At 44.6% G+C, this 14,624-nt stretch overlaps 1 protein-coding gene across 1 annotated transcript in view; it reads right to left on the bottom strand.

Annotated features, from left to right (window-relative positions):
• Positions 1–1,739: 1,739 nt before the first annotated feature.
• Positions 1,740–14,624, bottom strand: part of LOC126100300 (endocuticle structural glycoprotein SgAbd-5-like) — a 50,012-nt gene continuing 37,127 nt past the window's right edge. Inside the window, exon 3 of the mRNA XM_049910908.1 lies at positions 1,740–2,640. Coding sequence (XP_049766865.1) covers positions 2,358–2,640 — 283 coding nt within the window. The 3' untranslated portion in view covers positions 1,740–2,357. The remainder of the gene's footprint in view (positions 2,641–14,624) is intronic.

Genomic DNA, 14,624 nt, shown 5'->3' with positions numbered 1-14,624 from the left:
GGAATGTGTCAATAAAGTTTCCCCTTCCTGGGACAATGAATTCACGGTGTTCTTATTTCAATTTCCAGGAGTGTATTTATATATAATAAGAGCACTATTTTGCGCTATGAGAGCTATCAAACCCTTAGCTTTCTATCAGTTAAATATAAAGTGAACCACTCAATAATTGTACGTCGAAAAGCCATAACATTTAAGTTTTTCAAAGATAAATTGTTATTTGAACAGTCAAATGCCTTACACAGATCTTAAAAATGCTGATAGGTAATACCTTGTTGAACAGATCTATTTATGTACAGTCAGTGTAATGATAAATGGAATATTCAGAGAGACTGATCCCTCTGAAATAAGAATTATGTCCGACTCTGTGTCTTATACTTATCTCATCATTAAGTGCATTATTGCAGCCCTGGCAACCTTTGAAACTTGTGACAGAGGCACTCGATCTGTAGCGTTCCTTTTTATAACCAGTTACAGAACATTATTTGATAGACGGTGTAGTCCTTTTGCAAAGTGATCCACTAAAAAATTCTGCAAATTTCTGTTGTATTATCTTTAGTCCAGATTTGAACACTATTTGAACACCATCACATTCACGCAGCGTTCTTTATACCTCCACCTATTTTTACACACCTCACATGACGTTGCTGTCAGACGCTCATTATTTGTTTTAGAAACTACTGTGGTTCATCCTCTCAACCACGCAAATATTTACGGATATACTGAATTCCTTGCTTATTTTCCCCACTTTCCATAGCTACTGAGCCATCTTCCTTTATAGCCGATAACCATACTATATTAATCGAATATCTCACTGTTTTGTTTTCTTATTTTTCTTGTAGTTTTCAACAGCTCAGCATAATATGTCCCCTGTGTGCCTCATGGTTTCCTCGAAACTCTCGGCTTCTCTGTAATAACAGTCTTCTTCGATTTCTGACGTCTTTTCTTCCACATTTTTCACACCTTGTGCATGTTTTCGTTTCTGCCTAAGTGAAAGTAAAGCTGTATTGAAAGTTAAGTTCCAAAACTGAGACTCTCTGCTTCACTTGATTCTGTTGCATCGAGTGGTTTTACACTGCCTTACCTATCAATTTATGGTGGACATAATGTTTAATGTGACTTGCGAACCATTGTGCACCTTGCCTTTTTTTTTTTCAACTATAAGTCACTGCCAGAGGTAAAAGAAGTAATAAATGAGAGAGCGAATCGTAGTACAGACTGAGGCGTGAACTCTGAACATCTGAATTTGGTGCTTAGCCAGAATTTGTCTAAATGTTTATGTTAAAAAAAAGGTGTCCGCCTTTCGTCAAAGTGAAGCCATGATTTTGTAATCATTGCTTGATTTTTATCTGTGGTATGTTCATTTCCTCATAGATTCTCAGTTTGCATATCTCACTTCCTGCGAAATGAGTTACTATCTTTGTAGCTTTCAGTAAACTTTTACTCTGGATATTACTCATATATTACAGCTTAAAGTTTTATTCTAAAGTGATATAAAGCAGTCAAATCCTAAACACATTCATTAATATCAAGTTTAATAAATGCGGAAGTCGCAAGTTGTTTTTGCGTTTGGTGGTATTCTAAAAGAATATGGAATATATTTTGTTTATTTTCATTTATATCGAAGTGACTGCAGCGTACATTCACGAGAGGTGCATGACGAAGAAAAATTGTACGTAATAGTATCATTATTTTTAGGACACCAGTAGAAGAAAAAAAGAACAGATATAGAGAGTGTCATTTTTAATGTGATAATTAGTGATAATTCACACCAAAAAGTATTTTTGAGTGACATCATCTTCAGTACTTAGATATAGCTACAACAATATTTTAGTTATCAATATCTAGAAATGTTTAAGGACAATTTTTTTTGTTTCAGCCAGGTCTGACTGTTGACAGAGAATTTTTATGTAGGTATGCTTAGTAAATTATTCGATATTCTATTCGATCTTTGCGAGAATTACGTATTTTTCGACTGGAAAGTATGTTTATAAAACATTTTAGTAGTGTCTTTGCACATGTGCCATAATATGTAAAGTATACAGCAATTTTGTCATTGTAAATAACATAAGCTTTAAAACAGAAAAAGACAGACATCCCGCTCAATTTAGTATACAGATAAAATTAATTCATTTTTAGAACAATTTTAATAAGTTTTCTTTCTGCGGCTATAGCGTTTGTTCAGATTCCAAAGCACTCCCCAATAACTTCTCACCAAGACATTGGCTGTTATCTGATATACTCCAGCTGACAGCAGTAGATGTTGCATACTTTCTTGACAATTTTGACCAGTCACTTCAGAAATTAGTTTTCAAATATTGGGCACTTGAGTGGTGCTGTGACAGGAATTGACTGGCCACTTAGCCGATCAGAGAGAGTGCGGTGTTGCTACCAAGGAACACCACAGGTGGAACCGGGAATTCGTTCGGCGGCGGCGACGGCGGCGGAGATGTGGGGCGCACCGCGACGGGTCCTGTGCCGAAAGAGACTTTGGGCCGGTAGCCGTTCTCGTCAGCCTCGTAGGTGACGCTGTAGGTGGCGCCGCCCGCGTCCGACGGCTGCCACGAGAAGCTGCCCCTCAAGCTAGTGCCGTCACCCTCAGAGCCGAACTGCTCCTGCCGGATGCCGTTGCTCGTCTCGTACCTGCACAGGCATGAGTGTAAGAACAGAAACAGGGCCGCGCGGGATTAGCCGAGCGGTCTTAGGCGCTGCAGCCATGGACTGTGTGGCTGGTCCCGGCGGAGGTTCGAGTTCTCTCTCGGGCGTGGGTGTATGCGTTAGTCCTTAGGACAGGGCTTCACAACATACGTGCTCGCGGAGCAAGCTGTGAGCAGCAAGGCGCGAGCACGGAGCAGCGCGAGCACGCTACCCCCACTACCGGACCAGAGCGGAGAGTGGGGAAGTCACGTGGGGCGCACAACAGCTGCCGCCAGTCAATGTAAATCCGCAGCCACCTGCAGGGATATCACTCACGCATTATTACTGCGACAAATGAAACAAATAAAGGAGAATGTACACATGCCACATAATTTTATTAGCTTAGTGTATGCCTCTACATTCGCATTAATTTGTGAACTGTTACACAATAAAAGCTGCCACTGAAGTGTCGGATTCTCGGTTATCTTGTACTTTTAGCCCTTTACAATTGCGTCTGTGTTCGCAGTAATTGTTCTTGTGCATTTTAGGCGCAGCGTGCAGTTTAAATTTCGATCAGACAATGCGTTTCTCAGGCGCGTCTTGTTACATTTCATTGCAGAGAACAGTTGTTCACAAACATACGTGGAACCGAACATTGATATTATTGTATCCTGAGGGAAGTGTCTGTAGAATTCCAAAATGTTTTTCTTGTTCTGAAATTTGTCTCTGTATTCTGTCACACTGCAGGTCAATAATTTCTTGCTGCAGCTCAGGACGAATCTCTTAAATATTCGCTGAATATGGAGAGAACAGATCAAAAATCACTGTCTAGTGCTGTCAGATCTTGAAAGCACTGATCAACTAAACTATGCGAATAACGTTCACAGTCTTTGTGAACATCTTGCATGGATGATAATTTAGGAAAATGAGCTAGGTTTCCTGTTTGCAGCTGACTCACCCAAAGTGTCAATTTCATTGTAAAAGCTCGTATTCGATCTATGAAATGAGTAATTAGCAGATCTTTACCTTGTAGTAAAATGTTCAAAGCATTCAGATGGCTAGTTAAATCTGCTAAGAACGCGAGATCACATTCAAACGTGCGCGCGCATTTCCCCTCCCTCCCCTCCCTCCCTACTCCGCGACCTTGCACCTGCTAGCGAGCACGTGCCTGAGCAGAAGCGAGGACTCGCGCTCAAAACCGGCCAGATGTTAAGCCCTGCCTTAGGATAATTTAGGTTAAGTAGTGTGTAAGCTTAAGAAGTCGGCACACGGACCGTGCATCGAAACGTTAAGCGTTGAGCGTGCCGAGTTTCTGACGTCATAGCGTGGAATAGCAATATCTGGCATGTCAGATAATCTGAACGTGCGTCTGAGCGTTGACCAACGAGATGGCACAACGCCACCTACGTCACACGCACGCCGTCTCTCTTCAGTACAGAGTTGTGAGGCGCCATATTGGCATTCATTTCAAGCCTGTATGTATATAGGCCGTTTCTGAGCACCAACAAATTGAGAATCACTGGTAAACCCGTTGTTAACTGTGTGATTCGTTCCAATAAAATAATGAGAAATATCATATTCGTGGCAAAAGATTATTGTAACTTCCATATTGTGAGAGTAGGCTATTTGTAGGAAGCGACACACTGAAGATCCACCCAAAACGCATTGTTCTTGGTACAATTTGTTATAATTAAATTTCAATTAGTAACATATCTACGACTAAGGTTTTCAGCAAGCTATAAGATAATATGAATAGACAACAGCACTGTGATATTTGTTTAGCGTAATGAGTGGCGTTAATGTTTTGTAGAAATGTTCGTCGGGGCGATGGTTGGCGTCTTGACACTTCCAATTTTTTTTTCCTTGTCATTTGCGTTTTTATTAGGTTCTGATACTTTATTATTAGTTTAATATAGGTGTATACTATAATATTTGACGTTTTGTAAATATAAGTTAACCTTTTTTGAGGGGTGACTTTGTTCGATTGGCTTTACAGGACAGCTTGCGCTACTTGTATAAAGATAAATTGCTCCTTTTTCTTTTACATTTCGTAGTTCACATGTTTCAAAGGTTCTGCTACTGCGTAGGAACAGTGGTCAATTAACACTGACCTTGGGGTTTTACTAAAATAAGGAAATGATGAAAAATGTTTATCTTATGCGGAGAAGTATTCCAAATTTGTACTGCACTGTTTGTAATGGGCATGGTGCTTTCCTTTTCGTGGACGATTGTGGAAATGTACGTTTTAATAGAGGTTACGTGGGAATTTTACCCGCGCCGTTGAGTAAACAGTGTGATTTATGAACTAGAAACATCCCTCAACTGCCGCGTTGCGATCGCGTGTACCATGTTGGAGCCCACGTACCGTATGCGCAAGTCGCATCGTTCCTGAGCGTTCAGCACCACGTTGAACTAGGCACGCTCAACGTTAACGTTGGACAGCACGGTCCGTGTGTCGACGGCTTTAGGGACTGACGACCTTAGCAGTTAAGTCCCATAACATTTCACACATATTTGAACATTTTTTTTTTTTGAACAGAAACAGTGCCAGCCAGCCTTACCTGCGTGGCGATCAGCTGCGTTGTCTAGTGCGGTTTCGAGCCTGCGGCTACACATACAGAACACTGGTTATCCCGCTAGTCACGGTGCAACAGTGCCACGTCACGCCCGCACCAGCGCTCTGCACTATTTCTCTCACGATTTCAAAGCAACTACTCGTTAAAAATGTTAGATTTCTACGTTAATTACGGAATTTTACTCTACCTACATGGTACAGTGCCGATCAATTCGTTATTCGTCATAGTTAGTGATATTTTGCGTATAAGTAACACACTGCATGAATTCTAAGATGCCGCAATTAAAAATACAGGTCGTTATGAATTTGCTTTTGGCACATATTACACCACACATGATGTGTACGACATATACACTCCTGGAAATGGAAAAAAGAACACATTGACACCGGTGTGTCAGACCCACCATACTTGCTCCGGACACTGTGAGAGGGCTGTACAAGCAATGATCACACGCACGGCACAGCGGACACACCAGGAACCGCGGTGTTGGCCGTCGAATGGTGCTAGCTGCGCAGCATTTGTGCACCGCCGCCGTCAGTGTCAGCCAGTTTGCCGTGGCATACGGAGCTCCATCGCAGTCTTTAACACTGGTAGCATGCCGCGACAGCGTGGACGTGAACCGTATGTGCAGTTGACGGACTTTGAGCGAGGGCGTGTAGTGGGCATGCGGGAGGCCGGGTGGACGTACCGCCGAATTGCTCAACACGTGGGGCGTGAGGTCTCCACAGTACATCGATGTTGTCGCCAGTGGTCGGCGGAAGGTGCACGTGCCCGTCGACCTGGGACCGGACCTCAGCAACGCACGGATGCACGCCAAGACCGTAGGATCCTACGCAGTGCTGTAGGGGACCGCACCGCCACTTCCCAGCAAATTAGGGACACTGTTGCTCCCGGGGTATCGGCGAGGACCATTCGCAACCGTCTCCATGAAGCTGGGCTACGGTCCCGCACACCGTTAGGCCGTCTTCCGCTCACGCCCCAACATCGTGCAGCCCGCCTCCAGTGGTGTCGCGACAGGCGTGAATGGAGGGACGAATGGAGACGTGTCGTCTTCAGCGATGAGAGTCGCTTCTGCCTTGGTGCCAATGATGATCGTATGCGTGTTTGGCGCCGTGCAGGTGAGCGCCACAATCAGGACTGCATACGACCGAGGCACACAGGGCCAACACCCGGCATCATGGTGTGGGGAGCGATCTCCTACACTGGCCGTACACCACTGGTGATCGTCGAAGGGACACTGAATAGTGCACGGTACATCCAAACCGTCATCGAACCCATCGTTCTACCATTCCTAGACCGGCAAGGGAACTTGCTGTTCCAACAGGACAATGCACGTCCGCATGTATCCCGTGCCACCCAACGTGCTCTAGAAGGTGTAAGTCAACTACCCTGGCCAGCAAGATCTCCGGATCTGTCCCCCATTGAGCATGTTTGGGACTGGATGAAGCGTCGTCTCACGCGGTCTGCACGTCCAGCACGAACGCTGGTCCAACTGAGGCGCCAGGTGGAAATGGCATGGCAAGCCGTTCCACAGGACTACATCCAGCATCTCTACGATCGTCTCCATGGGAGAATAGCAGCCTGCATTGCTGCGAAAGGTGGATATACACTGTACTAGTGCCGACATTGTGCATGCTCTGTTGCCTGTGTCTATGTGCCTGTGGTTCTGTCAGTGTGATCATGTGATTTATCTGACCCCAGGAATGTGTCAATAAAGTTTCCCCTTCCTGGGACAATGAATTCACGGTGTTCTTATTTCAATTTCCAGGAGTGTAGTTAAGGTGCTGAATTTTTCTTTAAACTTGCAAGGCATTCAGTATCTGCCTAAAAATTCCGATCGTGTGCGAGAGGATGAAATACTCAAAATATCCTTCACATCACCTCAACGGTTCGAGAGCTTAAAACGAGAGTTTGGTAAATGACAGCAGGCAACAGGAGAGTATTTTTGCATATGGTTAACATGCAGAATTACATTATCTAACATGATATATCGTACAAGTAACTATGGAATTTTTCAGTGGAATAATGTAATTTTTTAAATGTCATCGATAACTGGCGAAATGAGAGTTAGCTTCAATTAATATGGATTTTTTCGTAAAATATTGACTACACAGATCTCTATAAATGAAATCTGACAATTATTTTCTACCGTTACTGCATATGTTTGTCTTTTGCGACAAGACAAGTGAATAAATTACATGTTTATTTATACACTCAGAAAGTTGCTTTCATTAAGCTATTGATCTGATTTGTCAGCAGTTCCTAGTTGAATGAACCACGGTCTCATGATTCTGCTGTAACTGAAACTGCGTTAGCATAGTAGTGAGGTGACATTATTTAAACTCCGCTTTGTTACTACAAAATAAGTAAATTTTAACATGCCATCAAGATACATGTTTGTGTTACCCAAAATGTACCTCTGGTGACGCTCTTCGGAAGAAGAAAAAAGGTAAGAAGTCCCGGGCTCGTAAATCACTCCTACTATGATTTCGGTAAATTACTGTAACCTAACGCAAATTTTCTAGTGACCAGTGGGGATTAAAAACTGCCAATGGAACCTGCAAAGGAATTTATTTTTCACCTCAATAAATACAATTCACAGTAGACAGTGTATCATCTTTTTGTTTCTACCCTCATTCAAAATGTATTACTGAACTGTTTCAGCTCAAATATCCATTTATATGTTAATGATATAATCTGTTTTCATCTTTATGAGTGGTTTCAGCTGGCTTTCAAGAGGAATTTTCTGCGTTCTAGCGATACACCTATGTTCCTTTTTTTGGCTCCAGAATAAGAGCGCTTGTTGAGGCATTATGTTTCATAGCTATGAAGTTGTGCACTCTGCCAATCTGCAAAACTGACCACTAGTCAAGGAAAAGTACATTATTAGCATCTTTGATGAACTAAAACGCATGTGAGGTGAGCGCCTTTATCCGTTAACTCACAGGATCTGAAAGATCGTGTACTGTTCGGTCTGTATTTATTCATATTTCCCAAATCATTGAGCTGTAGAAACATAATACTATCGCAAACTTCAGTACCATCAGTTAATTATTAAGAACAGACTGGCTTACAAGAACGCATTAAAACCGCAATAAAAGGAGCAATTTACTTTCACCTCACCGTTTAATCTTTAAGTAGCTTCAGAAAAGCGTAATCAGTTATGAATTTTGAGTAATACCTATATATCTCCAATTAAATATTAAAATTACCCGTTTATTTACAAAGCTATCATTGTGACAATTTTGAATTGATGAAGTTACAAAATTGAAAAATGTCTCGGTTCTATCATTTTGGGACTAACGCAAAATTCCGATTATAAACTGTCTGTTACATCCGCTTGTTACTCTTTCAGGTATTAGGGTGTGACGATATCTAGTAAAAGTGCCCAAAAATCAGAAAAACAAACGTGTAGCCCCTTAGACTTCAGAATATATTATTTTCATTTTCACTTAAGAATAATTGGTGTGGTAGCCTACAATTGTAGTTTCAAAGCGTGTAAGTGGTGAACTTCTATTAAGAACCATAGTTTGCTGAAAATTGAATATATGTTTGAATGGTCACTTCCTCCCCCCTCTGCCCCCCCTCCCTCACCCCCTCATCACCCTCTCTTAAGTGGCCGTAGGTGTTACCCTAGAACGTCCATATTGGAACTTAAGCAGATAAGTTTGACAACCACTGCTTAATACAATCCATTTTCTCGAGATGGGAGGCCAATACTGATCCCCTCTCAAGATTCAAGGTAAATTCAATACTTTATCTATGTCTCCAAAAGAGCAATATGCACTTACTTACCTGTGGCGTGCGTGAATAGGAGCACTACGTCTGCAATTCTGGAGTGACCGGCCGCCGACGCTGCAGGTCCTGTCATTGGCATTCGCCATCGCCGAGTTCAGCCTAAGGCCCGCTGTGTATCGTCGATTTAATAAAGTCAATTACAGACTTGCCTGTGTTTCTCTGCACGCTTCGGCGCGAGGTTTTCCTTTCCCCCAAACCATACCTCTCTATCGTTGTGACTTGTTACGACCACTGAGCTCTATGGGTTGTAACAAATGTGTGGTCTAACGTGAAGCAAATGCAAATTCATAGAGATTTCTAGTTTTCATTGAACATTATTCGAATTATGTAAAGTCATTTACGTAATCCCTTAATATCACAATAACTATGATATTTAACTAAAAGGCAGGCAGTTCTTCAAGACATATGAAGCTGTAAGTAACAAAAGAACCTAAACTTTTCACTGAATAGTTCATGTAGTATCGTTTGACAAAGACTGCAGGGTAGCTGACGTTAGCAGTCTGCCAGAGTAGCACGCTAGAAGCAGGCAGAAAGATTTCGGTCAATTCAGGTAGCAGCAGGTATCTGTCCGCTGCCGTCAGGGTCGCTGCCCTGCTGCGTCTGTGTGCTGTCTCATTGGAAAACATGCGGCCATTCTTCGCAGAGGCTCAAGCCGCATTGTTCTGGCTTACGCCATTGAGGAAACCGCCCGACAGAGTCTCGAACTCGGGACCTGTCAGGGAGTGCTAGTTCTGCAAGTTTCGTAGCAGAGTGTCTGTGAAATTTGGAAGGTAGGAGTCGAGGTACTGGCGGAAGTGAAGCTGTGAGGACGTGCATGTCGACCTGTCGTAACAGCTGATAGTTGGCGTGCGAGCCATCGTTGTGTATGATGGCCAGCTGCGGGCGTGTGCTGGATGTGGACAAGAGGGCCTTGTTCGGTCTGATTGTCTCCGTCGCCGTTTGCTGAAGATCCCGACCAGTGACGCAGATCCAAAAGCGACGGTCACTTCGGGAATGACGGTGCCGCCGAGGCCTCACCGGCACCATCTCCTCCGACGAGACCATCAATTCTCCAGAGCTTGATGACCAACTCACCCGCTGCCAAGGACATCGATGCGAGTGAGGTGCCTACCTCTGCTTTTCTTCAGACAGGCACGACCTTTAGACAGTGAACGTCCACATTCTCACACAGACCAGCGCCTCTGAAAGCAGCGATCACCCTGAAAACGGAAGAAAAGTCGAAGTCCCTCCGACGACACACTTCTTCATGTGGCATCACGGGCAGTGGACCAGATACGAGACAGTGATCTCTCTTCGAGCGCCCAGACGACAGGAGTGGCCGCTCCTGATGTCCCATCTGAGGAGCGTCTTTTCCACTCTCTATTATCCCACCCCTCATGAAAAATTGACCTTGCCGTTGGTGGGGAGGCTTGCGCGCTTCAGCGATACAGATAGCCTTACAGTAGGTGCAACCACAACGGAGGGGTATCTGTTGAGAGGCCAGACAAACGTGTGGTTCCTGAACAGGGGCAGCAGCCTTTTCAGTAGTTGCAGGTGCAACAGTCTGGATGATTGACTGATCTGGCCATGTAACACTAACCAAAAGGGCCTTGCTGTTCTGGTACTGCGAACGGCTGAAAGCAAAGGGAAACTACGGCCGTAATTTTTCCCGAGGGCATGCAGCTTTTCTGTATGGTTAAATGATGGTGGCGTCCTCTTGGGTAAAACGTCCCGGAGGTAAAATAGTCCCCCATTCGGATCTCCGGGCGTGGACTACTCAAGAGGATGTCGTTATCAGGAGAAAGAAAACTGGCGTTCTACGGATCGGAGCGTGGAATGTCAGATGCCTTAATCGGCCAGGTAGGTTAGAAAATTTAAAAAGGGAAATGGATAGGTTAAAGTTAGATATAGTGGTGGACGGAGGAACAAGACTTCTGGAGAGATGAATACAGGGTTATAAACACAAAGTCAAATAGGGGTACATCTACTACATTTACATTTATACTCCGCAAGCCACCCAACGGTGTGTGGCGGAGGGCACTTTACGTGCCACTGTCATTACCTCCCTTTCCTGTTCCAGTCGCGTATGGTTCGCGGGAAGAACGACTGTCTGAAAGCCTCTGTGCGCGCTCTAATCTCTCTAATTTTACATTCGTGATCTCCTCGGTAGGTATAAGTAGGGGGAAGCAATATATTCGATACCTCATCCCGAAACGCACCCTCTCGAAACCTGGCGAGCAAGCTACACCGCGAAGCAGAGCGCCTCTCTTGCAGAGTCCGCCACTTGAGTTTGTTAAACATCTCCGTAACGCTATCACGGTTACTAAATAACCCTGTGACGAAACGCGCCGCTCTTCTTTGAATCTTCTCTATCTCCTCCGTCAACCCGATCTGGTACGGATCCCACACTGATGAGCAATACTCAAGTATAGGTCGAACGAGTGTTTTGTAAGCCACCTCCTTTGTTGATGGACTACATTTTCTAAGGACTCTCCCAATGAATCTCAACCTGGTACCCGCCTTACCAACAATTAATTTTATATGATCATTCCACTGCAAATCGTTCCACACGCATACTCCCAGATATTTTACAGAAGTAACTGCTACCAGTGTTTGTTCCGCTATCATATAATCATACAATAAAGGATCCTTCTTTCTATGTATTCGCAATACATTACATTTGTCTATGTTAAGGGTCAGTTGCCACTCCCTGCACCAAGTGCCTATCCGCTGCAGATCTTCCTGCATTTCGCTACAATTTTCTAATGCTGCAACTTCTCTGTATACTACAGCATCATCCGCGAAAAGCCGCATGGAACTTCCGACACTATCTACTAGGTCATTTATATATATTGTGAAAAGCAATGGTCCCATAACACTCCCCTGTGGCACACCAGAGGTTACTTTAACGTCTGTAGACGTCTCTCCGTTGATAACAACATGCTGCGTTCTGTTTGCTAAAAACTCTTCAATCCAGCCACACAGCTGGTCTGATATTCCGTAGGCTCTTACTTTGTTCATCAGGCGACAGTGCGGAACTGTATCGAACGCCTTCCGGAAGTCAAGAAAAATAGCATCTACCTGGGAGCCTGTATCTAATATTTTCTGGGTCTCATGAACAAATAAAGCGAGTTGGGTCTCACACGATCGCTGTTTCCGGAATCCATGTTGATTCCTACATAGTAGATTCTGAGTTTCCAAAAACGACATGATACTCGAGCAAAAAACATGTTCTAAAATTCTACAACAGATCGACGTCAGAGATATAGGTCTATAGTTTTGCGCATCTGCTCGACGACCCTTCTTGAAGACTGGGACTACCTGTGCTCTTTTCCAATCATTTGGAACCTTCCGTTCCTCTAGAGACTTGCGGTACACGGCTGTTAGAAGGGGGGCAAGTTCTTTCGCGTACTCTGTGTAGAATCGAATTGGTATCCCGTCAGGTCCAGTGGACTTTCCTCTGTTGAGTGATTCCAGTTGCTTTTCTATTCCTTGGACACTTATTTCGATGTCAGCCATTTTTTCGTTTGTGTGAGGATTTAGAGAAGGAACTGCAGTGCGGTCTTCCTCTGTGAAACAGCTTTGGAAAAAGGTGTTTAGTATTTCAGCTTTACGCTTGTCATCCTCTGTTTCAATGCCATCATCATCCCGGAGTGTCTGGATATGCTGTTTCGAGCCACTTACTGATTTAACGTAAGACCAGAACTTCCTAGGATTTTCTGTCAAGTCGGTACATAGAATTTTACTTTCGAATTCACCGAACGCTTCACGCATAGCCCTCCTTACGCTAACTTTGACATCGTTTAGCTTCTGTTTGTCTGAGAGGTTTTGGCTGCGTTTAAACTTGCAGTGAAGCTCTCTTTGCTTTCGCAGTAGTTTCCTAACTTTGTTGTTGTACCACGGTGGGTTTTTCCCGTCCCTCACAGTTTTACTCGGCACGTACCTGTCTAAAACGCATTTTACGATTGCCTTGAACTTTTTCCATAAACACTCAACATTTTCAGTGTCGGAACAGAAATTTTCGTTTTGATCTGTTAGGTAGTCTGAAATCTGCCTTCTATTACTCTTGCTAAACAGATAAACCTTCCTCCCTTTTTTTATATTCCTTTTAACTTCCAAATTCAGGGATGCTGCAACGGCCTTATGATCACTGATTCCCTGTTCTGCACTTACAGAGTCGAAAAGTTCGGGTCTGTTTGTTACCAGTAGGTCCAAGATGTTATCTCCACGAGTCGGTTCTCTGTTTAATTGCTCGAGGTAATTTTCGGATAGTGCACTCAGTATAATGTCACTCGATGCTCTGTCCCTACCACCCGTCCTAAACATCTGAGTGTCCCAGTCTATATCTGGTAAATTGAAATCTCCACCTAAGACTATAACATGCTGAGAAAATTTATGTGAAATGTATTCCAAATTTTCTCTCAGTTGCTCTGCCACTAATGCTGCTGAGTCGGGGGTCGGTAAAAGGAGCCAATTATTAACCTAGCTCGGTTGTTGAGTGTAACCTCCACCCATAATAATTCACAGGAACTATCCACTTCTACTTCACTACAGGATAAACTACTACTAACAGCGACGAACACTCCACCACCGGTTGCATGCAATCTATCCTTTCTAAACACCGTCTGTACCTTTGTAAAAATTTCGGCAGAATTTATCTCTGGCTTCAGGCAGCTTTCTGTACCTATAACGATTTCAGCTTCAGTGCTTTCTATCAGCGCTTGAAGTTCCGGTACTTTACCAACGCAGCTTCGACAGTTTACAACTACAATACCGATTGCTGCTTGGTCCCCGCATGTTCTGACTTTGCCCCGCACCCGTTGAGGCTGTTGCCCTTTCTGTACTTGCCCGAGGTCATCTAACCTAAAAAACCACCCAGCCCACGCCACACAACCCCTGCTACCCGTGTAGCCGCTTCTTGCGTGTAGTGGACTCCTGACCTATCCAGCGGAGCCCGAAACCCCACCACCCTATGGCGCAAGTCGAGGAATCTGCAGCCCACAAGGTCACAGAACCGTCTCAGCCTCTGATTCAGACCCTCCACTCGGCTCTGTACCAAAGGTCCGCAGTCAGTCCTGTCGACGATGCTGCAGATGGTGAGCTCTGCTTTCATCCCGCTAGCGAGACTGGCAGTCTTCACCAAATCAGATAGCCGCCGGAAGCCAGAGAGGATTTCCTCCGATCCATGGCGACACACATCATTGGTGCCGACATGAGCGACCACCTGCAGATGGGTGCACCCTGTACCCTTCATGGCATCCGGAAGGACCCTTTCCACATCTGGAATGACTCCCCCCGGTATGCACACGGAGTGCACTTTGGTCTTCTTCCCCTCCCTTGCTGCCATATCCCTAAGGGGCCCCATTACGCGCCTGACGTTGGAGCTCCCAACTACCAGTAAGCCCACCCTCTGCGACCGCCCGGATCTTGCAGACTGAGGGGCAACCTCTGGAACAGGACAGGCAGCCATGTCAGGCCGAAGATCAGTATCAGCCTGAGTATCAGCCAGAGACAGAGCCTGAAACCGGTTCGTCAGACAAACTGGAGAGGCCTTCCGTTCAGCCCTCCAGAATGTCTTTCGCCCCCTGCCACACCTTGAGACGACCTCCCACTCTACCACAGGTGAGGGATCAGCCT

Source organism: Schistocerca cancellata, chromosome 9 (genome assembly GCF_023864275.1).
Source record: "Schistocerca cancellata isolate TAMUIC-IGC-003103 chromosome 9, iqSchCanc2.1, whole genome shotgun sequence".
Taxonomy (NCBI): Eukaryota; Metazoa; Arthropoda; class Insecta; order Orthoptera; family Acrididae; genus Schistocerca; species Schistocerca cancellata.
This window is presented reverse-complemented; position numbering and strand designations above follow the sequence as displayed.